Below are 23,954 nucleotides of genomic sequence, written 5' to 3' on the forward strand. Positions count from 1 at the left end.
CCTTCCTGTACCCACATAGCCCTGGCCACTTCCTCTGCCTAGACCTTGAGAGGTCTCACCGCTTTCAGGTAGCCGCTCAGGGGCAGCTCCCAGTAGAGGCCTTCCCCTGGCCCCTTTCCCATTACTCTTTCTTCACTGCAGTCATCACTGCGTGATGTTTGTATTGATCCCCACCCCCAAAATATAAGCTCCGTGAGAGTGGAAACTTCATTCCGTTATATCAACCAACATGAGGCAAACTGGCACTTAGCACTGGTCACTGGAGCTCGAGAAAATTAAAAAACAAGCAAACAAAACCATCTGTCTCTCATACCAGCTCAATTTTAATTTTAAAGTGACAAATATACAGGTGGAATAAATTTTAAGCAACACCCTCCAAATTCTCTACATGACAAGGAGCTGAATGTAATTTTGCCTCATCATCAACTAGACAGTTTTCTAGCAATAATTTATTAGGAAGTCACAGCACAGAAACAACACCCTGGAGTTGTGGTCCATTCGTCAATTGATTTTCATATAGGCTTAGTTGGAAGAATAGGTTTTATGTCTTTCCTGACTGATGGTCAAAGTGGGACAGGTGGGCTCTTTGTATACCTATTTTGAGCAAATTATGCCCACCCACTAGCCAGCTGGAGCCTGGTCCATCCACTGGACCTACCTGCCATGGGTCTCATCTACCCTTTGGCCCTCCTGGGGAGGTCCCTGGTCTGAGTCAAACTCTCAGATACTGTATAACCAGTAAGGGTGGATCTGAAAAGTGGCCTCTGCTTTAACCCAGCAGCTTAGAAGGCAGGAGTTTTTCTCCATGACTGTTGTGGGAAGGAAAGGAGCAGTAATGGCTAAAGGTTGAGGTAACCCTAAATTTAAATTGTAGTCTGCCTGCCAGGAGTTAATGAATAATATCCCTCCCAACAAGTTATCATTTACAGTGGTAGTCCATACAGACTGCGGTCCAGAGTAGAACTTCAGTTCTCACTAAAACATTATCCCTTGAGCAGGAAGCCCTTTGTGATATGGCTGTGCAAGGAGAGGAACCATCCTTTGGAAGGGAGTTCAATCTGGGAGAATGAGGTGGTGCCTTTCCAGACCCTCAAGTCATCCAGGATCACTGGGCAGACAGGGAAGCTGGCTGTGCCACAGGGCTGAACCACCAGCATCTCCCGTGGATTCCGTTGCACTGAGGCTGCTGCAGACATGGATGGTTTCGTTATCTTTACAAGTAAGCACTTTGGTGGGAGAGCACTGCAAATGCTGTCAACAGAAAATAAAACAACAAAAAACAAGGTGCAGCGGGCGCAGGCAAACAGTTTTATCAGCGTTTCATTTAAAACACTGGTTTGTCCTCACCGCAAGGCCTGGAAGGTTCAGGAAGCTTCCAAGAGAGATGATCAGACACACACCCCGTTCCAAGCATTCAAGGGCACAGGACAGTGGGAACCAAGTTGGCCCTGAAGCCCACTCAGCGTGAACCAGGCACTGCAGCCAAGCCCAACCCACAGATGTGCTTTTATTCTTGAGGAGAAGCATCTAGAATCTAGATTCAGAAATGTCACATGAGCAGCCCTGAGATCATGCCCTCAGTAACTTTGCCATTATGCGGGAGGTGGGGAGGGGAAGAAACCGCAGAGCTAGACTTGGGCCAGGTCGCCCACTTCATGCCTGGAGGTTTGTAGGGGGCTGAGTGCTGTCGTCTGGGCTGTGCTTTATTGGTGGAACTGAACTATGGCAAAGCCACTAGAAGCACAAAGTGTCAGTGCGGTCACTGGCATCTCAAAAATATCCTGAAAATGTAAATAAACAGATTCCATATGCAGACTGGAGTGATTTACACTTAAAACATTTAAATATAAATTAAGCTATAACTTAAGTTACAACCAAAAGAAAAGAAAGAAAAACCAAAAAGACACTCAGCAGTTGAGAATGCTGAACACATACACAGGACACCCCAAACACGAGGCCATTAAAGCGATGCCATTTTCATTGTGCCAACTTTATACATTCATCACGTGCTAGTCCGGCCGGGCCACGCTGCACCGGGCCACATCATGCCGTCTGGCACTGCACTCCGGCCCGGGGCCCGTCATCATCCTCCTCGTAGGCCTCCCTGTGCTGGCGCCAGTTCTGCTCATTGGGATTAAACTCCTTCAGCTCCACCTGGTCCATGTCATCTGTAATCCTGACTTCCTGTCGAGGAGGGAGCAGAGCTTCCAGCTGGAGAAGGTTCTCTTGAGACAGCCAGTGTTTTTCAGGAAAAATAACCTGTAAAGGGTGAGGTGGGAAAGAGCAGTTCTTTCTTCCCTTCCCAATTAAGGCATTTAATTATATGTCCCATGAGAATAAAACACATGCACTTACTAAAAACTGTATGATCAGAGCCCCTTTCTCCAGGGGTGCTTTGTAGATTGGCATTCCTTCATTACGCACACATTTCAGGTCCCCGTGCTTTACCACCTCACCTGCCGCAGAGAAGGTTTACTTATGAAACAGGAAGATGGAGGGCAGCCCAGAGAGGTCAGTCCCCGTGTTGGGAGAGCCTGGCGCAGACACCATCACCCCCACAGCAGCAGGCAAAGGCAGGGGTCACAGGGCATCTGACTAAAAAGCTGGTCCCGACCAGAAGGATGCCTGTCAGAGGAACCGGCTGGGTGAGGGGGATGAGAGGGAGGGGGGCGGGAGTGGAACCCTCTCTGACCCACGCACGGGGCTCCTGCAGTGTACCCAAGGAGGAGCGGGCTGAAGCCTCCATCATAAGGTTGGTTTAAAACAGTGAACTGGGAGTCAACACTCAGTCCGGGTAAACGGGGGTGATACCTGTCAGCCTGCCTCTTGCGTCAGGCTGTCACTACAACCTTCCCATGAGTGGGAGGAGAGTGTGCTCCTCACAGACTCAAGCAGAGCTTGGAGCAGGAATGGGCCTCAGAGTCCAGCCAGATCCCACCTGGCAGGAGAGCCAGCCTTCTGGGTGGGGGGCTCACAAGGTGGCTCCGGCCACAGGCAGTCTCCAGGAGCTGGTGGGCTGGATCTTAATTCTACACTTTTTCAAAAGGAATCGTGGGAGTTTAGTCCCCCCAGAGCTCTTGGTTTGCCCCCAAATCTAAAAATATCATTTCCTTCCAAACATGAAAAGAAAAGGGATAAAAGGGTCTCTTTAAAAAGTATGTTCTTCAGCTCAGTAATGAAAATGGACAAAGAAACAAATGTTCAGAAAAAATGGTTGGGGGGAGCCCAAACACTCATTTATTCAGCATCCCACTCCCCTGGATGAACTCTCTCAAGAGGAAATCTTTTGTTTTTTTGCGGTAGGCGGGGCTCTCACTGTTGCGGTCTCTCCAGTTGCAGAGCACAGGCTCCGGACGCGCAGGCTCCGCGGCATGTGGGATCTTCCCAGACCGGGGCACGAACCCGTGTCCCCTGCATTGGCAGGCGGACTCTCAACCACTGCACCACCAGGGAAGCCCCAAGAGGAAATCTTTTAAAGTATCTCATGGGAGTTTTTAAAATAAAGGGTGTGAAGGACTCTCTCCTTGGGGGTCATTCAGTGCAGGGCTGTGACTCACACGTGGCCCTCAGAGCTGCTGATTGCAGGAGGAGCCCATTAGCTAAATGGCCCCAGGCTGCTGGGCTTGTTATGGTCTTTGCTTTGTTTTTAATAGCTTTTCTGTCTCTTTGCTCCTGTCAGGTGTCACACTTCTTGTTGCTCTCAGCACAACTCCTCAGGCTTCTGCTTCTAACTCACCACGGGGCAGGGAAACTGTGGGACCAAGCATGGGCAACCACGTGTAAGAGAAGGAAAGAGATGATGAGCCAGCTCTTCCGTGAGGTACAAATCTGCCTTCAGGGGGATCACACCCTGGTGAAGCTCTTAAGGCACTTTTTTCTTTAATCTCCTGATTCTCAGCCATGCTCAAGACAGCCTAAAGGCCTCTGGCGAGGAAGGCACTTCAGTAGCAGAAGAGAGAAGAGGAAATGAAGGAAAGAGAAATAAGCCAAAACAAGAAAAGAGGTGAAAGAAAAGAACTCAAAACAAGATAAATGAGCAAAAAGAAAAAGCACAAGAGAAATCTCCAGCAGAAGGTTTTCTGGACACCCTGCCCTTCCTTATAACTAAGCAAGGAAATGGGTTTCTCGGGGTTTACGACTTCCTTCCCTCTGGGGCTCACTTCCTCTCTTTCGTCCTTGGCTCCCAGTTTCCCTGTGGCTGGGATCAGCTGGGAGGCAGCAAGGAACACTGGGTTCCAATCCCATGGCAGAGGCCCCTGCTCCAGGGAGCTTGGCCAAGGACTAGCTTTCGCAAAGAAGTTACACAGCACCCCAAAGATGCTGCCCAGCTCATGCTCCCCGAAGGACTGGAATCAGGTCTGAGACAATGTTGGGGGTCTTGGACATGATACCAGGGGTCTTGGGCACACACCCTCTCACAGCCTGTGGCCTAGGGTTTTGTGTGAACTATGATCCCCAAACTTTCCTACAGAAGTGAGGGGAGGAATTGGGTACCTTGGGAGGCTTACAGAATGGAATCTAAAGGAAGGTGCTGTGTTTTAAATTTTCATGCATATTTTCATTATACTGCAGTGCTTTTCCACAATCCTTAAGTATATCTATACACAAACACAGAAATGAAAAATCAAACAGGCTAAAATTTTAACAACAGGCAAATCATACATGCGTGGTCTTCATACTGTTTTTATTTTTACAACTTTTTGTTAGTCTGAAATTGTTTCCAAATAAAAAGTAAAAAACAAAAGCAAAAAAACCCAAAACAAACCTCTGATCAAGACTTGGATATATAATTCCATTTCACTTATACCCAGAAAAGAGGAAACAGAAAAAGCCAGAGAGGAGAGTGGCAGAGAAAGAGAACAGGCCAGAAAGGGGAAGAGAGAAATGGACACAGAGGCAGGAAAGCCCTGGATGGAGGCTGGGGAGGCAAGGTGGCTCACTCTACTGGACTTAGGGTCTTAATTACACTGCCCTCGGACAGGCTTATTGGCTGGTTACCTCCCATCCCAGCTCTGAGCCTATCCCTCTAGCCTAAGCCTCAGATACCCACAGGAGAAGTCACTCCCTAACCCTGTGGCCAGCGAGGGGACCAGAGCGGCACTGCTCACGGCCAGTGATGGGGTCACGGATGTCTGGGTGGCTCAGCCACCACCGCACCTGTCCAGACATTCTTTGACATGGACAACTGACCTGAAGTGCTATTCGGAGGCAGCTTCAAGTTGAGGGCCCCAGCCTGGCCTCTCTCCCTTCTCCAATTTGCCTGGCCTCCTCACAGCCCCTTCCAGGCATGGACTCAACTGCAGTGAACACTAGCCCTCCTGGGAGCTGGGAGCCTGGCATCTACACACATGCTGGCAGGCTGAGCTCTCAGGCCTTTGAGAACCCTTTGGGTCCAGAGGCAGCTCCCTCAAGCTCCTGTGCCTGTGTGCAGACGGGCGGTTCTCTAGAAGCCGCCAAGGATAAGCTGGCAGGCAATGTCTTTTTTTTTCAGGAAAATTCTATTTTAAAATGTCTCTCACATGTAATCGACAACACAGAGGCTAGAGAAACATGGATGAATCAGCACAGATCACCATTTGATAGAAAAACACCACCTATTATCAGGTGTGTATTATTATACAAAAGTTAATTTTTAGGGCTTCCCTGGTGGCGCAGTGGTTGAGAGTCCGCCTGCCGATGCAGGGGACACGGGTTCGTGCCCCGGTCTGGGAGGATCCCACATGCCGTGGAGCGGCTAGGCCCGTGAGCCATGGCCGCTGAGCCTGCGCGTCCGGAGCCTGTGCTCTGCAGCGGGAGAGGCCACGACAGTGAGAGGCCCGCGTACCGCAAAAAAAAAAAAAAAAAGTTAATTTTTAAAAAAATTTAAGTTAAATTGGAAGGTTCCAGGTAGAAGTTTAGATCCCCAAGATTCCTGTTTTGAGGCTCTTTCCCCAAAACTGAATTTTTTTCGTGGAGATTATAAAAGAAATTCATAAAATTCTCAAAAGTCCCTAGTGATGACTTTAAATTTAGAGAAAATCAAGTCACACTAACTTGTGCAACAGAAGTCAACCTTGAATGTGAAACCAGGCTAAGCTGCCAGCATCATTATGCCAAACGTACAGAAGAACTACAACGAAACACATTTGAAACATTACCTGATTTGGATGTAATAATAAGGACTCGATCATCCAGTGTTTCTATCATCTTCTTGAAGCCACAAAGGGCTTCAGAAAGCTGAATTTTCATTTTCATGATCAAGTCATGGCCTCGTCTCTGAAAGACACTATGATCCTTCTGATCAAGCACAATTATGACATCACCAGGCTCCAGCTCAGGCTCCTGATCGCCTTCTCCATGAAACAGTATCTTTTGCCCATCTTTCATACCTATGAAACATCATCCCTTTCTGATTAGCCACTTCTCTTTAAAACCGTACTTCCGACAAAGCTTTTGAAGAAGGCTCACAGAGAGCCCTCTGGGGGTTCTTTATTCATCAAACCTCCCAACCTCGTGCAGGCCTGGGGCTGGGATTACCACTGACCAAGAGGCCTCACTCTCCTCGGCATAACGAGGTTCCTCAGCCAAGTGTGCAGCAGGGAGAGTGGGAAACGAGGCCGCCACATCGCAAGTTCCCCGCGCACTCCCCGCCCTCCTGGCCATGCGATGCCACAGCTGACAGTGCACTGTGAGCAGAAGGTCCCCGCCTGCTTCTTGACGCACAAGCAGCACTGGGCTCTGGGGGCCTTCTACTAAGTCTCTGTGCACACAGGCACAGTGTTCAGTCCCTCCACGTGTGTGCTGGTTTGGATGTTGATTTGTGTACTTTGGTCTCTCACCTAAATACATTTGCTGGATTAGGAAGCCACAGAATGATCAGGGGGAACAACTAAGAGGGAAAAAGACCCTAAAATGATGGCCCCAGGCAAAATGAACAGCAGGAGGAAGGTGCTAGATTTGGGAGAATCTGCTGCAACCGAGGGGAAATGTGTGGAGAAAAGGGACATACAGCTGTGAAGACTTAGATAAGCTTTTATGGCCAATGAGCGACAAAAGCCATTAGGAATAACACTCCCAGTGACTCTAAAGTAATAGTTTGAGAAGGGCAAGAGAGGGCAATTAACCAAAATCAAGGTTAAGTGACTTCCAGGGCATTGGAAAACCTTACAAAGAAGTTTTGTAAGCAAGAAAACTTTGGCAGGTGACATGGATGGAAATAAAGCCAGGGAGGGTCAATGGAAGATGCCCTGGGAATTGGAAGAACTGACGGCACACTCTAACGGCATTTAAATACCACTTGTGCTGTGTCTCGTTTCCCCGATACCTAACCCTTGTGCCCCACAATCAGCACCTCAGATGCACGTCCACCAGCGTGGGGCGCTACTGCTGCACAGACTCACCTTTCTCCACATGCACCTCGATAATCTTCTTCTCTCGGATGACCTTGGCACCACTGCAGCTTTCACAGCGGTCCTTGGGGTTGATGCGCTCGCCCTGGCCCTTGCACTCGATGCACACGGTCTGGATCTGCTGCACCATGCCCGGCCCGATCTGCTGGATGTGAATCTGCATCCCTCGCCCCTTGCACACTGGGCACTTCTCCACAGATCCCTTCTTCCCACCAACGCCTGTGGGGAGACAGGAACAAGGCTGTGCTCTTCCCTTAGAAGCATCTCTGCTGGGTGCCACCAGAGAAGGATCATGAGCCATGAAATTGGACACTGGGGTTTGAATTCTGACTATTTACAATCATGAAAAGCCATGTGGAAGAGCCTGGATGATTCTAGCCAAGCAGACAATATCCAGATGTTAACATGTAAGCACAAACATTTGTGCGTTTGGCTATACCAAGATAAATTCATTGCTTTAACTTCACCAAATGTGTTTTCTTCCACCCCAGGGTGGAAGAACACACATGCCTACGTGTGACCAGTGGAGACTGGTGAAAACAGCCCTGTCCACAAGGGTGGCTACCCAGCCCAGCCACTTCTCTGTGGGACAATGTGTGACCAAGTCACCAGATCTGACTTTTCTTGAAAAATCAGATTTTTAAAAATTACGTTAATTACATTTACACTTAAATCAAGGACAGCAAACTATGGCCAGCTGACTGGTTTTGTAAATAAAGCTTTATTGGAAGGACAGGTATGTCATCTGCTTGTTTACAGTCTATGGCTCCTTTTTTTTTTTTTTTTGCGGTACGCGGGCCTCTTACTCTTGTGGCCTCTCCCGTTGCGGAGCGCAGGCTCAGCGGCCATGGCTCACGGGCCCAGCCGCTCCATGGCATGTGGGATCTTCCCAGACCAGGGCACGAACCCATGTCCCCTGCATCGGCAGGCGGACTCTCAACCACTGCGCCACCAGGGAAGCCCAATGGCTCCTTTTGCGATAAGAGTTGAATAGTTACAACAGGGACTGCATGGCTCACGAAGCCCAGAAATACCTATCATCTGGCCCTTTACAGCAAAAGTCTGCCGACCCCTAGGTTGGGTCAACCATTCTTGATTTTTTTATTTTTAAAATAATTGTCAACATATTAAATAAATGTGCAGTCCAAATAAAAAATGTACAGGGCCAAATGAAATGGATTTGGCCCTCAGGCTACCTGTTTGCAATCTCTGACCTTCACATTTAAAAAGATAAATTATTTTTCTCTGAATTGTAAAACAGTAAGAATTGTTTCCAGATCTAAGGGACCAGAACTATGAGACTCATTCAGAAATTCTTACCTTCACATTTCTCACAAATTACATTTTTCTGGAGAGCCAATTTCTTTGTGACTCCGTTATATAAATCTTCAAGAGTTACAGACAACTGATGTACAACATTCTTGCCTTACCGAGGGAAAAAGAAGACCAATTAGTAACACTGTATTAAATATACCACTGTATTAAATACCACCCATATGACCTTTAGTGGTATGAAGTCTCAAACTGTGCCTGTGTCATTCATTCCCTTCCCTGTGGGAAGCAATGCTTGCTTCTGTTACACCTGGCCCATCCTCTGGCCCTTTGCCAGTATGAGAACTAATACCCTTTCTAGCTATGAGCTAATTATTCAATCGTTTATAGATGTCAAAGACTTTCATCTTTATTTGCTAAAACAAATCTGAGAATGAGAGATCAATGAGGAAACCCAAGGCAATGTTAACCAATGAGATTGGTTAACTAGGTTCTCCCCATGAAAGGAGCCCTTTCCTTATAGATGATGCACGAAGTCAGTCTCTGGACCTTTAACTGAAACTCTTCCTTGAACATAACGTCCTTTAATTTTTGAGCCGTTCTGTGTCTTGTGGCCAAGTGGGAACTCTTTCATCTGTGGAAATCTTGTCTGTGCATCCAGGACAGTGGGCCTTTCAGCTTCAGGGTGGGAGTCTGTCTGCTCTGGCACCATACCAGCCTGTCAGGACCCACAGCATCAGGTCCCTCTCTGCTGCCCATAGGGCTCTCGAAGTCACCGAGATGCTGTCCTTGTTTATTGGCTGTCAACTTTGAGAGATGACTTAATTAAGGGCGTGAAGTTGTTCATCTCGAGACAGTGAGAGAGCTAGGCAAGAGGATACCCAAGGTTTTAATCACATCCACACTGTCAATTATATGAGCAGGCAACATACCCAGAAAACAGGGTAAGGATTTTTCCCTAATAAACCCTTTGTGATTTTCAGCACACTGTACTCACAGAATTGACAGCCAAGCTTTTCAAAGCTCAAAGTCAATTATAATGTGAGGACAAGTACAGCCTTATTTATCCAGGGGCCTCTTGTTGACCTCAAACCACCCTTCTTAAACCTCAATGCAGAGCTTATCTTGATTTCACCCAGGATTTTAATAAGCTTGGGTATCTATCTGGTTTTGAGGTCCAAAGCAGAGTATCAACCGTAAGCAGGACAGGGGAAGGGGGCTATTAGAGACCACTGGTAACAGAGGTGACAGTCCAGAGCCTGGCAGGAGGTAAAAGGTATAGAAAAATTAGGAAGAACAAACCCAGAACTCAAAAACGGGGGCCTGGGGCCATTTCACCAATAGCTAAGTCTCTCAATTCACCTCTGGGGATGAAGCTGCTAGTCCTAATGCATTCTGAAGAGACAGGCAAAGTAGTTGCTTTTACAAAGATGTTCAAACATCAAGGGGTAAATTTTGTTACCTAGAAAATCTCCTGAGCAGGCTGAGAAAATGAGGCCACACTGCACATGGCAGAGCCCCAGCCGGAAATAGAGCCCGCGGGCCCTGGCCCAAGTCAGGAGGCCTGGGAGGAAGCGTGCAGGAGGGGAGAAGAGCACTCTCGGCAGAGGTGTCACTAATAACCACAGGAGGTGCCATTTATGTCCCTTAGGAACATAAATGGAAACTGACCCCAACAAAAGAGAAAAAGAGGGCAAGATGAACTTGAACTTCCTCCTTTCTCCTCACCGCCATTTGCTCCTTTTTTTTGAGGGGGGTGGGGGCAGGGCACACCATTTGCAGGATCTTAGTTCCCTGACCAGGGACTGAACACAGGCCCCAGCAGTGAAAGCACCGAGTCCTAACCCCTGGATCACCAGGGAATTCCCCATTTGCTCCTTTATATGTGGTGTTGGGAAGGTGTCAGGCAATTAATTGCTAAATGCACTAAGAGATTCCAGGTAGACTAAACAAGCGACGAACTAAAGCTAATGATCCCCAAACATGACAACTACACCCTTTTAAGGCATGATCTGTCCTGATTCCAGCAACACGTACAATTTGGAAACTATAAAACTTGCTTAACGTCTTTCAAAGCAGTTACCTCTTCTCTCTCTAGCCATCCGTCCTCCGCCACCAAAGAACATGTCAAAGATGTCCATGGGGGAAGAGAAGCTGGGGCTGCCTGAGCCTCCTTCCTTAATTGCCTGCTCGCCGCCCTGGTCATAAATGTCCCTTTTCTTTGGATCTGAAAGCACTTCATATGCCTGGGATATGAGCTTAAACTTCAAAAGAAAAAAAGAGAGATTAAAAAGAGAAGGTTTGAGTTGTTCATGAAGCAAACCCACCATATAAATGCAATGACAGAGGGATTCTACACCCAACCCCCAAACTAGCAGGTCTATATGTTATCTGAAACCTGACTTTTCCATTTAATCCCTTTGTAGAGTGGGATACATAGGGCAAACATGACTAAGGGATGAGAGGCAGGGCCACTGCAGAGAATAAGGATACAGAGCAGTAAGGAGGAGTTTCTCCCTCCTCAGGCTGCACCAGACAGGAAGAAGTAGAATGGAGCTAAGATATAGTGAGACCAGGCCAGGGCTTAACCTACAACTGGATAAAGCCCATGAGGGCTACTTTCCAGCTCAGGAGGGCTGCTTTCCTAGGTTACTAGCACAAAATGCAACTACAGACATCCTGTGAGCATCCATCCGCATGCGGGCTGCAGACACTGTGAGCAAATCTGTCCTGATCTCCCTCCAAAGTCCTGCCCCTCCCATAGTCTCCCCCATAGCTCACTTATTGGCAATTCCAAAACCTCATTTCCTCTCCCTCACATCTTATCTGTCAACAAGTCCTTCTGGTGCTACCTTCAAATGTCCATCTCCAGTACCCTAAGACAGAACACCCCATGTGTCACATGCCTGCCAAAAATGTATCCTGGAATCCAACTGTAAGAAAAGAATCAGAAAACCCAAACTGAGGTATATTCTGCAAAACTAAAAGACAGGAAAACTAAATGCAGTGTGTGACCCTGGATTGGATCCTGGACTGGATCTTGCACTGGGGAAAAAATTGCTACAAAGGACACTGGAACAACTGGAAAAATGGGAATTTTTTTCTCAATGTTCAACTTCTTAAATTTGATAAATGTTCTGTGGTTATGTACAAGGATGTTGTTTTCCCAAGGATAAACATTTAGGGCTGAAAGGTTATGATGTATGCAACTTACCCTCAAAAGCTTTAGCAAATAATAATAATATAGGGAAAGCAAATGTGACGACCTGTTTACAATCAGTGAAGGTACGTGAAAGAAAGGCAGGTGTTCATTGTACCACTCTCACCTTTTCTGCAGATATATGGAAGTTTTTAACATAAAATCAAAACACCACATAAAATATCCAAAATCCATCCCTTCTCACCACTACCACCACCACGCCCGCCCTGGCGGAGGACACCCTCCTTGGCCTGGATAGCCACAGTGACCTCCTCACTGGACTCCCATCTTCCGCCTTCACCTCAGCTTTCAGTCTGTTCTCTGCACAGCAGCCAGAACTTGCCAGCCAATCACGTCAGTCCTCTGCCCCAAGCCCCCAAGGGGCCTGGCTCACTTGGAGTAAAAGCCAGTTCTTATTCTGGTCTACAAGCCCAAACTGACACCTTTGACTCCAGCTCCCCGCAATTCTGCTCGTGCGCCATTGGCCTCCTTGCTGTTCCCCAATACCAGAGCACTTACTGCTGGGATGGTGTCCCCACTGCAGTGTCAGCTCCATGAGGACAGGTGGTTAGGTCAGCTTTGTCCACTGCCATATCCCCAAACCTATAACACTGTCTGGCCTGTAGAAGGTACCTGGTAAATACTTGTTATATGAATGGCTCAGTTCTGGGAACTGAGAAATGAATAAGTGAGATAGGGTCTTCGCCCTCCAGGGGAATGGTTTAGGAAGAAAAAAAAAAATACAGAACATACAGGAAAAAAAAAGTACTTTGAATATACAAATATGGAAACTGACAGACACTAGGTTTTCTCTTGTACTACAGATCCCCGATAGAGATCTAATAAGTAACTAATAAATAATAAGTGATAGCTAATAGATAATAGCTAACAACTGGGTAATTTAAAAAACTGTCTTAGAGACATCAGAATCATACTCAAGGTAGTTAGGTCTTTTGGTGCGTTGATTCTCCCACCATTTCTGTAAAGAAGTAGGTATCGTTCACCACCACTCCTTTCCACAGAAGGAAAATAAGGTGTAGGGATTAGGTGCCCGGTAAGGAAGATCAGAAAACAACCAGGCCAGGCTGCCCCCAGGGAGTCTCTGGGCCTGTCTGTACTAGGTAAACATGCTTCAAGAGAATGTCCATTAGAAACACTCTGGATAATTGAAAGACTTTTGCACTTACCAGAACGGATGATTACTCTAAAAAGGAAAAGTAATGCCCCGTCACTTGGGGCATTCAACCAGAGGCCAGACCTCACAAAGGGGCGGGACTCCCACTACCCTGGGGGTGGGGGTGGGGTCTCAGCACTCCAGAGTCTAATTCAGTCCCTGCCTGACCCTCACCCATCTCACAGTTGGAGACTAGTCCTCTGACCAGCTCACCTTTCAGACTGTAATAATGTGCCACAGTTCCTTTAATAAGATCATTACGCAGCTGGAAAAATGGCTTTGGAGACTATGTAGCAACTGGGGAAAGTATTTACTATAAAATATTCAGTGGTGAGGAAAAAAAAAAAACCCTGTGTGCCAGGATGACCATGTACAATCACCCTGGAGAAAGCCTGGAAAGAAACACAAGGACAGCAGTTAGAGTAATGTGTACTTGGTGGGTTTTTCTCAATATTCTGAAATTTTCTGCACTGTTATGCTCTCTTTTATGATTTTTTAACTTAAAAATATATTATTCAAACTAAAAGTTACAGTAGGGCTTCCCTGGTGGCGCAGTGGTTGAGAGTCCGCCTGCCGATGCAGGGAACATGGGTTCTTGCCCTGATCTGGGAGGATACCACATGCCGCGCAGCGGCTGGGCCCGTGAGCCATGGCCGCTGAGCCTACGCGTCCGGAGCCTGTGCTCCGCAACTGGAGAGGCCACAGCAGTGAGAGGCCCGCGTACCGCAAAAAAAAAAAAAAAAGTTACAGTAAAATTGGCCAAAAGACCAAACTCATCTCAAAAGCTGGCTGGGGTTAATAGCCAAGAACATGCCCCCTATCACGACCCCTGAAAGGGACTCGCTTACTGACCCGCTGCCCGTGTGTCTTTCAGAAAACCAGCTGCAGAAAAGTAGAGACTCCATACAGAACACCTGACAACAAACACCGGCTGCCCAATGCTTAGCAACACAGGACAACAGGCCACAAAACAAAGACCAACACCATAATAGCCTTCTCAGTTGCCCTGGAGCAAGGGGGAACAGACTGGCTCAGTCTGTTTTTGAAGAGACATTAATAAAGTGACAAACTTGGGGGAAAAAAATTAAAAGGTTCCACCTATGAACAGACAAAGTGGACAAGAACTACACACAAACTTGCACAAAAAAGAAAAGGCCTACACAGTGTGCCCAGCCCACAGCAGGACCAAAAAGGAGGTATCTGGTGAGTGAATGAATGAATGAGTCCTCTCTAGGGAACTTTACAGCAGTTTCTATAAATTGTGTCCCCAGTCTCCTCAAACCCTTTCGTTTCTAGGGAATACAGGTAGCAAACAAGGAATCATAATTAAATGAGGATGAGGACTAGACCAGTGGTTCAGCCTATGGTCAGAGGTCGGAAGAAGTTTTAGCTGAGAACTAAATTAAAGGGTTTTATCCCCTTCATGGAAGGTGGGAAGGGAAAAGTATTCCTGGAACATCACAGAACCCCCCACCTCTAAGCTGAAAGGGACCCGCCAGACACTTCAGGAGCCTCATTTAAGTGACACTAATTCAGTATCTGGCTATAAATAAATATTAGTTTAAAACAAATCAACCACCTCTGCCCAGGCAGGTATATGCAGGGCAACACCTACAGAAATGTAGTACAGGTTAAGTCCAATTTAAAAAAAAGCTTCAGAACACCAAGAGCAGACTCACTCCAATGGCACACAGCCATGACTTACTCTTGGAGAGTGCCTGAACTCACTCTTGGAGAGATCTGACCTGAACCAGGGTCAGAAGGCTTTCCCATGTGCCGCCTCTGAAACGTGAAATTAGAAGCCTGGGTGCGCTCTCCTTAAAGGCTACTCACAGAAACAGCCTACAGTGAATTTAGGGAGCACATCTATGAATCACCAACACCACGTAGAAAGCCAGTGACTTTAAAAGCTACAGTAAGCCACCTAAATATAGATGAGAAAGAACACGAGTAACAGACAAATGGTCTTCCAGGAAAGCATTTTAAACTTGTGACAGCGACACTCGGCACCTGTGGCTAAATATAAATATCCTATCACTGTTGCCACCCAGCCAACCTTCTTTAGGCAGGTTTCTCCAGCTTGGAAAAGCTAACACAGACAGGTATTTTGATACTACAGTCGTTTCCACGAGTCTAATGCTAGACAGGTAATCTATGGCTTCAAAAGTGGCCCAGGTGTCACTGCTATCAGCTACCACAAAAGCCCCACCTCCCAAAAGCCATCTAGGATACCCCAAGTTTTATAAGAAAATGGCAAGAAGTCAAAGGAGGAGTGGGAAGGCCAACAAGCTTTCCCAAGGATCAATGCCTGATCTTTCTAATCACCTATTCTGGTGGCTAATGAGCTTCCTTGGGCATAAAAAACAGGTTGACTCTTTCTCTGTGAACTGGATGAAAAAGTTTAATTTAGGCCTCTATGATGCAGAGCATTTTTCAGCCTATTATTATTGGTACTTAGGATCCACTGCGGGTCATTTGTCACAGGAAACCTGTAATGTTCATATAAAATGATGTGTCAGGTTAAAGATCTCCATGTCCCTGTTTAATAAAGAAAAGGTGATTACTCAATGTCTGACAACCGTGATCAGGCAGGAGACAGGCACACAGAACAAATCCAGTCGGCCATTCTCAAGAAGGACACCGGGTTTGTCCCAGGTACTAACTCAGATTAAAGAAACTCACCTCTAGGGCTTATGCATCAACAGGGAATATGAGCAAAAAATAATTCAACCCCGGTCGTCCCCAGCAAGTACACAACTTCTTCTGGTCGCGTGTGCCTCAGTTTCCCGGCTTGCTGGCTGCCTTTCCGACAGGAATGCCCACAAACCCTAGGAGAACTGGGCCCCCACGTTTCAGTCCCGGCCCTCCCCGGCGTTCGGAGGGGCCCTTGTGGAGCGAAGGGAGGAATGAATGGGCTGCGCGGGGGCTCACGAGGGGTCCCGGCGCCTCGGGCCCCGGCACCAGCCCAGATGCCCAGCCCGGCGAGGCTGGGGCTCGGCGAAGCGCCCTCCAACTGACCGCGCCGCGCCCCCTCCGCCTCGGACCACCCCCAGCCCCGGCCCCGCGGCGTGGTGCGCGGCACCTGGCGACCGCCTCTCCAACAAACGCGGCTCGGATTCCCCGCAGCCTTCAATAATTCACAGCCCCCGAGCTCCGGGCTGAATAATTGACGGCGGGCCCCGCGCGAGCCCGGCCCGCACCTTCTCGCCCTCATCCGGGTTCTTGTCCGGGTGGTACTTGAGCGCCAGCTTCCGATAGGCCTTCTTGATCTCCTCCGGGGAGGCGCTGGGCTTCACCCCCAGGATGTCATAGTACTGGGTCTCCTTCACCATCTTTTCTCTGCGGGGCGGGGCGGGCAGGACGGTCAGCGCGCCCCGGACGCCCCAGCCGGGCCCCTGGCCCGCGCCCCCGCCGCCCGCCTGCGGGTCACGGTCACGGTCACGGTCACGGCTGCTGCCGTTGCCGCCGCCGCCGCCGCCGCCCGGGGCTCTCTCCCGCCTGCGCCGGGATACCCTCCTCTCTCAGCTCCGCCGCACTCGAGCCGCCGGCTCCTCCGCGGCGGGTTTTATTCGGCGCCGGCGGAAGGTTCCGCAAGGAGACAGTGACGCCACAAAGGCCCAGAACCTTCGCGGAGGTTCCGGCGGCGCCTGGAGCTGAGTGGCTGGGGCGCTGCGGTGGGTTAGAGGCCCGGACCCCCGACGCCCCGGCCCGGCGCGACCTCCCGGCTCACCCGGTCGCCTGTTCCTCCGGCCTGCAGTCTGAGTACCCGGAGCTCCAGTTCTGACTGCCGCCCCGGGCCATGTTGGGGGTCTTGGAAGACGGCTTCGGAGTGGAGGGCGCCTTCCGACGGCCGCCCCGCCACCCCGGGGCCGTCCCTTTTCCCTTGCGTGGGTCCGTGGGTCCGGCTGGCTCGAAGATCAGGTGGCCTGGAGGGCAGCGTCGGCGGGAACCCTGCCCCGAGGGGCTGGACTGGGAGGGCTGCGCCCTGCTGTCCCCACCCGGCCTCTCCCTGGGGGTGTGGCCGCCCTCTGTTTGGTTATGTCCCGGATGCGCCCTGAGGCATGCCTCGGATTGTTGCGTTTTTGAGGGGTTTGGAGTGGGTAGGGGCCCTCTACTGTGCTGGAGTCGCATTTCCTGAGGCCATTTCCTGAAGCTGCTGGCGCCCCCCGGGGCATCATCAAGGCTGAGGTGAGCCTAAGCCTTCCAGATACGTACAGTGGTGCTTTGCTGGCTCCAGCTGTGGACGGTGCTCTCTCAACTGCCCATAACTGGGAAGCCTTGACGTCCCCCAGATGTGGGGAGTGACGCCCGTTAGATGTGAGCAGTGACGTCCCCCAGGTCTCCCAAAGGTGGGCAGTGCCCCCTCCCCTCCAGAGCAGGCTCGTGGGCGCAGTGGGCGTGGGGGTGGGGTGGGAGAGCGGTTCTGGAGACTGCAGCAGGACCCTCACTGCCTGGTACAGTAACGGGTCCCTGACTTCCTTTTGCTGTGCCCAGCTCCCAGCAGGTGCCTGGTAGCAAGGATCACCACCCACTGCAGGAACGTGGGCGTGGGAAGCAGCACTATCAGAGAACTGCAGGCCTTCTTGCTCCAGCCCAGCCTTGACTTCTGCCGATGGTACACTGCCAGGGAGGGTTGGCCACTGCTCACCTGTCTGGGATCCCTTGGCCTCGTTTTGGGTCCTGTGGCTGAGGCAAGTACTATCCCCTCCTCCACGTGTTCAGTGGGGGTGAGAAATGACTTTTAACTTGCAAGAGAAAGTAAGCTGCTCATTTCTGTTCTTGGAGACATTGCTTTTTCCCTCTCAATTAGACCTCTGAAGAGCAGTAACCTTTGGCAGAGGTCAACAAACTTGGTTCCATCCCCAGATGTTATTAACTATATGAGCCTTAGCCTCTCTGAGCTTGTTTCCTCATCAGCAGGACACGGTCATTGCCGCCTGCCTGCCTGCCTGCCTTCCTCACAGGGCTCTTGCAAGGATCACATGGGATGATCACTGTGAAGGCTTCTAGCACACAGTGATCATCCAAATCTCGAACCTGGCTGTTCATAGGGATCACCTGGGAGCTTCTAAAAATCCCAGTGTCCAGGCTGCACCCCAGTCCAATTGCACCAGCACTTCTGGGGGTGGAACCCAAGCATCAGTACTTTTAAAGGTCCCCAGGTGATTCCACTGAGCAGCCAGAGCTGAGAACCACTGCCCTGCACCACACATTTATCCAGACTCAATAGTCTGGACCGGTGACACTGGCAGGAAGGGCATTTGTGGGTGGTCAGAGCCTATAGGCATAGAATGGGCCAATGAACTCTGGAACCAGTGAGACCTAGGTTCCAGTTGCTACCTCTGGCTGCCTGACCTTGGGCAGGTGATTTAACCTTTCTGAGCCTTAGATTCCTCAACCTTTTTATGGGGAAAATATTAAGAGTATCTACCTCATAAGCGCCTGAAGCCCCTGGCTCATAGTCTCATCACACGATGATGCATTATATTCTTTTCACTTTTATCTAAGCTGAAGAAGCTGACAAAGATTCTCTCCTTTATGAAATTCTAGCCAGGCTCCTCTGAACCCTCTTCTCAACTAGGCCTCAGCCTTGGCCTGTAAAGACTTGAACAACCACTAGCATAGTTTCTAATAGCTCAAGGCTGCCTCCCTAAGGTGGCTCTAACACCGCCCCCCCCCCCAAAGTACCTGCCTGAGAAAAGGCTGCCAAAAATTTTTACTGTTTGTTCCAGCCAACACCTGAGGACACCTGAGGACAGAGCCTCTGTCTCCCAGTCTCTGTGAGAAAGTAGAATTCTAACTTCAATAATACCAGCTAGCACACACCACTGGCCTAGTTGCATTTACACTTGACCTTTGGTAAGTTTTCATTTCTCTGACTCTACTGAGCCCCCAGGTGCCTCCCTCCCTTCTTCATTTTCACTTTAAAATACCCAGCTATTTCTGTCCAAATTAAAGTTGAGTTCAGTTCATGCTGGTCTCTTTTCCCTATTGCAATAGTTACTACTGATGAAAATCTCTCTTTACCACTTCAGCCAGCATCCAGATTTGTTTACGTTTGACAAAGCTCTGATGTTCTAGGACATTGTTTCCTCGAATTATGCATGGGAAGATTTGAGGCTGTGCACAGACGTTTCTTACTTTATCAGTTATGTGTTTGTTTTCATGGTTCACTTTTTCTGTATTGCAACCTTTATTGCAAGTGACATTGGTTTTCGAGTCACAGAAGGCAAGGTAAACTTTCATTTTTATTTAGGTTAAAAAAAGTAGATGGGGACTTCCCTGGATCCAGTGGTTAAGACTTCACCTTCATTGGAAGGCAGGGGGTGCGGCTTCAATCCCTGGTCGGGGAGCTAAGATCCACATGCCTCACAGCCAAAAAACCAAAACTAAAAAAGAAGCAAAAAACTAAAAATAGAACTACCATATGACCCAGCAATCCTACTACTGGGCACATACCCAGAGAAAACCATAATTCAAAAAGACACATGCGGGCTTCCCTGGTTGTGCAGTGGTTAAGAATCTGCCTGCGAATGCTGGCGGACACGGGTTCGAGCCCTGGTCTGGGAAGATCCCACATGCCGCGGAGCAACTAAGCCTGTGCACTGCAACTACTGAGCCTGCGCTCTAGAGCCCGCAAGCCACAACTACTGAGCCCACGTGCCACAACTACTGAAGCCTGTGCACCTAGAGCCCGTGCTCTGGAACAAGACAAGCCACAGCAATGAGAAGCCTGCGCACCGCAACGAAGAGTAGCCCCCGCTCACCACAACTAGAGAAAGCCCATGTGCAGCAACGAAGACCCAACGCAGCCAAAAAAAAACAGACACATGCACCCCAGTGTTCATTGCAGCACTATTTACAATAGCCAGGTCATGGAAGCAACCTAAATGCCCACCGACAGACGAATAGATAAAGAAGATGTGGTACATATATACAATGGAATATTACTCAGCCATATAAAGGAACAAAGTTGGGTCATTTGTAGAGACATGGATGGACCTAGAGACTGTCATACAGAGAAAAACAAATATCGTTTATTAACGTATATGTGTAGAATCTAGAAAAATGGTACAGATGAACCGGTTTGCAAGGCAGAAATAGCGACACAGATGTAGAGAACAAACATATGGACACCAAGGGGGGAAAGTTGGGGGGTGGGGGTGGGATGAACTGGGAGATTGGGGTTGACATATATACACTAATATGTTTAAAATAGATAACTAATAAGAACCTGCTGTATAAAAAAATAAAATGAACAAAAGGTATGTGTATAGGCACTTCCCTGGTGGCGCAGTGGTTAAGAATCCTCCTGCCAACCAGGCCGCAGCACAGCCGGGGCTGCCGCTCGCAGTAATCACTATTTTTTTTTTTTAATAATCTCTATTGATATGAAAGCTTTATTTAGCCTTCATCTGCACCCTCCTAGTGGATAAGGTTTTGCCACATTTTACTAGTGAGGTTGAGAGATGTATCATTTGTTTGTTGTTCTGTCCCCTCCCCCAGTATTAAACTGAAATTTGTGATTTGTTTAAACTCTGGGTGAATCATAGCTTAGTTTGCATGTCCAGCTAATTTGTTTCTATACGTTTGTTTGATTCTCTTTCTCCTTCTCTCAGGGCTTTTACAAATATATATATGGATCTTCTGAGAAGGTTTTTGAGGTGCACATTTCTCTCTTTTGTTTTTCTCTTGATTTATGGACACGATGCTGAGATTCAATCACTACATGAAACTCCCAGCTGTGAAAACAAAACAAAAAACCCAAAGGGCTGTTTTTTCCACCAGCCCTGGGGAAGCTATGTGACGGTCGGAGGCCGGTTTCAGAAAGTTTCACCATTCTTTCCACCCTCTGTTCCTCTCTCTCCTCCAGAAGGAAGTTGATCCTAGTGATTTCAGCCCATGCGTTAAGCAGGAAACAATAATAAACGTGTAGAATTCATATTTTTCTAAAGGGAACTTAAAAACTCCCGCTGCGTTATGTACAAAACTGGTTTATGCCACATGAACACAGAATCCCAAGTTCGGTTTGGGTACTTTTCGTTCCGCTTTGCGTTCAGTTGTATAGTACTTCCAAGTTCAAAATGAGAAGAAAAAGCTGTTCTGTATCAAACCATCTAAGCAATAAATGTTATATTTTAAAGATGGAAAAAAAAATCTGCCTACCAATGCAGGGGACGCAGGTTCGAGCCTGGTCTGGGAAGATTCCACATGCCGCGGAGCAGCTAAGCCCATGTGCCGCAACTACTGAGCCTGAGCTGTAGAGCCCACGAACCACAACTACTGAGCCCACGTGCCACAACTACTGAAGCCCGTGCGCCTACAGCCCGTGCTCCGGAACAAGAGAAGCCACTGCGATGAGAAGCCCACGCACCGCAACGAAGAGTAGCCCCCGCTCGCCGCAACTAGGGAAAGCCTGCGCGCAGCAACGAAGACCCAGTGCAGCCAACAATAAAATAAAGTTTAAAAAATAAGTAGATAAATATGTAAGGTAAGCAATATAAGTATATGATAGTACAGGTGACACAAGGATAAAGCAAAAATGACGGTACTTGGGAATTAGGGAAATGCTGATCCAATTCCACACCCCTCACTTTACAGCTGAGGAGACTTCTACACAAAGAGGCAAAACTAAAAGTCATAGGTTGGGCATTTTCCCTGAATCCCAGTACCAGACTCCCCGTGTGACCCTGGGTGGGAGGAGAGTCAAAGCAAGCACAGAAATAGCTCTTGCAAAGGCAGCCTGGGACAGGTTCTCCATGGAGTCTACTGAAGAGGGAGAGCCGCCTGTGATTGGGGAAGGGGTCTGGAAGGACTTCCAGGGGGAGGGTATGTGCCCTAAACCAGGCAGTGAGAGCTACCTGGGGCAGAGGTGGGAGGGAGGGGTGTCCTGCTTGAAGGGACAGCAGAATAAAGGCAGAGAGCACAGTGCTGGCATGGATGAAGGCTCTGAATTGGGAGAGAAATGGAGATAGGTACAGCAGAGCCCGGAATGCCTCAGGGAGGAGTTTGTTCCTCCTCTGATGGCCCCTGGGAGCCACTGAAGGTCTCAGAGCAGGAGCAGCCTTCTGGGAGGAATAACCAGGGGCTGGGAGAGGTCTGAGCTGGGCGTGCAGATGTGAGAGCCCCCTCCAAAGAGGGGCCAAGGGGTTGACAGGCTGGCCTAGAGGGAGAGTGTAGAGAGAGGAAGAAGGTAGCAAGGAGAAGCTACGGGGAACACCTGCCTTTAGGAAGTAGGAGGAGGAAGAACAGCCATCAGAGAGGCAAGAGAAGCAGGAATGTAGAGAGGAGCCCAAACCATGAGAGGCTAGGGTGGTGAAAGGAGCAGAGGGCCAGTGCCCAGGCGGCACCCAGGCCGGGAACGGTGGAGCTGGTGCTTGCGGGGCGCAGGGGGTTGTCACAGGGTTTCTCCAATGGGAGGATGTTAATTTGTTGGCCCCTAAAATAGCAGTTGTCACTCCAGGCCACTGTTTGACTATCCCTAAGGACTTCTGCTTGGAGAGGCCCTGCCTCTCACTGGCTGTGCAACTTTGGGCAAATTACCTCTCCCTGAACCTCAATTCCCACCTCTGTAAAACGGGGATAAGAACAGCAACTTCATGGGCTTATTGTACAGATTAATGGGGACAGTATTAGCCTGTGCCTGGCAGAGAGCCAGTGCTCTCAGATGGAATTTCTTGGTTGTACCACCGCAGAGGGTCGGTGTGCACGTGCTGAGTGCTGGCTCTGTGCTGGGCACTGGCAGTACAGTGCTGCGTGCAGGCTGAGTCTGCCCTGGAGGAGCTCACAGTCTGGCCAGGCTTGAGCACCTGAATCTCGGCACTCTGGGGAACCCCCAGCGTGGGCCCATTTTGCCAGCACTCCAGCCCCTGGAGTTTTTCCAAGAACTTGTACCGAAATAGTTATCCACAGCCACCTTGCTTTGACAAAACCCAAGGTTCTGTGATGTTTCTGTGGGTGAGTGCATGGTCTCTGAGAGCCCGCTTCCCCCCTGGAGCTCAGCCTTCATCCAGAGCGGCTGCTCCCAGAGGTCGGGGGTGCCTCTCATTGGGGGAGAAAGAACTAAGAAAGTGAGGGAGTGGTCATCCTGCTGCATATCTGTACTTTACAGACAAAGTTCCCATCAGGGCACCCCTCTCATGAGGTCACAGAGTCCAGAGATAGGACATGGATCCGTCCTTTCAGCATGTCAGGAAAGCACCTTCTGCATCCCAGCACTGTGGGAGGCTTGGGAGCACATCTGGGAACCGACAGAGCCTACACGGGCCAGCGGGGAAATAAACCTCTAACTCCGCATTTTGATGAGAGCCACGGAGGAAGAGTATTCATTCTCTTGAGTTCTGGGTGGTCAGGGAGGTCGTGTGTGTGTGTGTTGTGATGTTCACGTTGAGACCTAGAGGTTGAGAAGGAGGCTTCTCTGCAGGGCCTGCGGTAGAGTTCCAGGCCCAGGCAGCAGCACAGGTGAAGGCCCTGATACGTGTAAGACCTTGACCTCTTCAAAGAACCAGTGTTTCTGGAACAGAGATGGAGTGGGGTGTGGACCACTGGGCAGAGTTGGATTCTAAGAGTTGAAGCCCCCAAAGGGCTTGAAGTGGTGCACTTTAAGAAATTGTTGTATATTTATTCAATAATATTTATTGTTTTCCTTTATTTCAGCAAAATCGCTATATTATTATAAACAGCCTCATTGCATACTTTGTGTTCTGTTTTCAGTAATGCCAGATGACAAAACATTTCTTGAGTCATTGTGGCTCTTAGTTTTAATCTGGAGACGCTTTGCTCTTCTGAGGCAGAGCAAAATTCTCAAAGCAACACTTAGATTCAGAAGTGAATCATGAATTTTATGCATCATGCTCGAACATTGCAATGGGGTCACATAAGATAAGAGTTCCTGTAGAAATATTACAGATATTTTAATTTC

General features: G+C 48.9%; 1 protein-coding gene and 1 long non-coding RNA gene across 7 annotated transcripts; one reads left to right on the top strand and one right to left on the bottom strand.

The window, feature by feature from the left end:
- Window positions 1–305: 305 nt before the first annotated feature.
- On the bottom strand, window positions 306–16,897 carry DNAJA4 (DnaJ heat shock protein family (Hsp40) member A4). 4 transcript variants are annotated; one of them, XM_019950423.3, is made up of 8 exons: window positions 16,764–16,895; window positions 16,234–16,372; window positions 10,744–10,924; window positions 8,709–8,813; window positions 7,380–7,607; window positions 6,138–6,368; window positions 2,356–2,456; window positions 306–2,259 (listed from the first exon to the last, which is right to left on the bottom strand). In XM_019950423.3, the coding sequence occupies exons 1-8, from the start codon at window positions 16,832–16,834 to the stop codon at window positions 2,044–2,046; spliced, it is 1,272 nt and encodes a 423-aa protein (XP_019805982.1). In that variant the 5' UTR covers window positions 16,835–16,895; the 3' UTR covers window positions 306–2,043. The 4 variants fall into 4 exon arrangements, 3 of the variants coding, with proteins under 3 accessions (XP_019805982.1, XP_073657411.1, XP_033707935.1); XM_073801310.1 differs by lacking the exon at window positions 16,234–16,372 and having other exon boundaries at window positions 16,764–16,897; XM_033852044.2 differs by lacking the exons at window positions 16,234–16,372; window positions 16,764–16,895 and adding an exon at window positions 15,716–16,224.
- On the top strand, window positions 16,816–23,711 carry LOC141278047 (uncharacterized). 3 transcript variants are annotated; one of them, XR_012330235.1, is made up of 5 exons: window positions 16,953–17,221; window positions 17,528–17,724; window positions 18,766–18,892; window positions 21,178–21,524; window positions 23,145–23,711. It is a non-coding gene; the product is annotated as an uncharacterized lncRNA (long non-coding RNA). The 3 variants fall into 3 exon arrangements; XR_012330234.1 differs by lacking the exons at window positions 21,178–21,524; window positions 23,145–23,711 and adding an exon at window positions 19,290–20,174 and having other exon boundaries at window positions 16,816–16,954; XR_012330233.1 differs by lacking the exons at window positions 21,178–21,524; window positions 23,145–23,711 and adding an exon at window positions 19,290–20,174.
- Window positions 23,712–23,954: the final 243 nt, after the last annotated feature.

Source organism: Tursiops truncatus, chromosome 2 (genome assembly GCF_011762595.2).
Source record: "Tursiops truncatus isolate mTurTru1 chromosome 2, mTurTru1.mat.Y, whole genome shotgun sequence".
Lineage (NCBI taxonomy): Eukaryota > Metazoa > Chordata > Mammalia > Artiodactyla > Delphinidae > Tursiops > Tursiops truncatus.

Bases quoted from the DNA above. Each gene is read 5' to 3' on its own strand.
- DNAJA4 (XM_019950423.3), bottom strand. From the start codon at position 16,834: ATGGCCCGGGGCGGCAGTCAGAACTGGAGCTCCGGGTACTCAGACTGC. The intron at 6,369-7,379 runs GTGAGTCTGTGC...GATGTTTCATAG, and splicing joins CGAGGTGCATGTGGAGAAAG to GTATGAAAGATGGGCAAAAG. The intron at 2,260-2,355 runs GTAAGTGCATGT...CACCCTTTACAG, and splicing joins CTCTGATCATACAGTTTTTA to GTTATTTTTCCTGAAAAACA.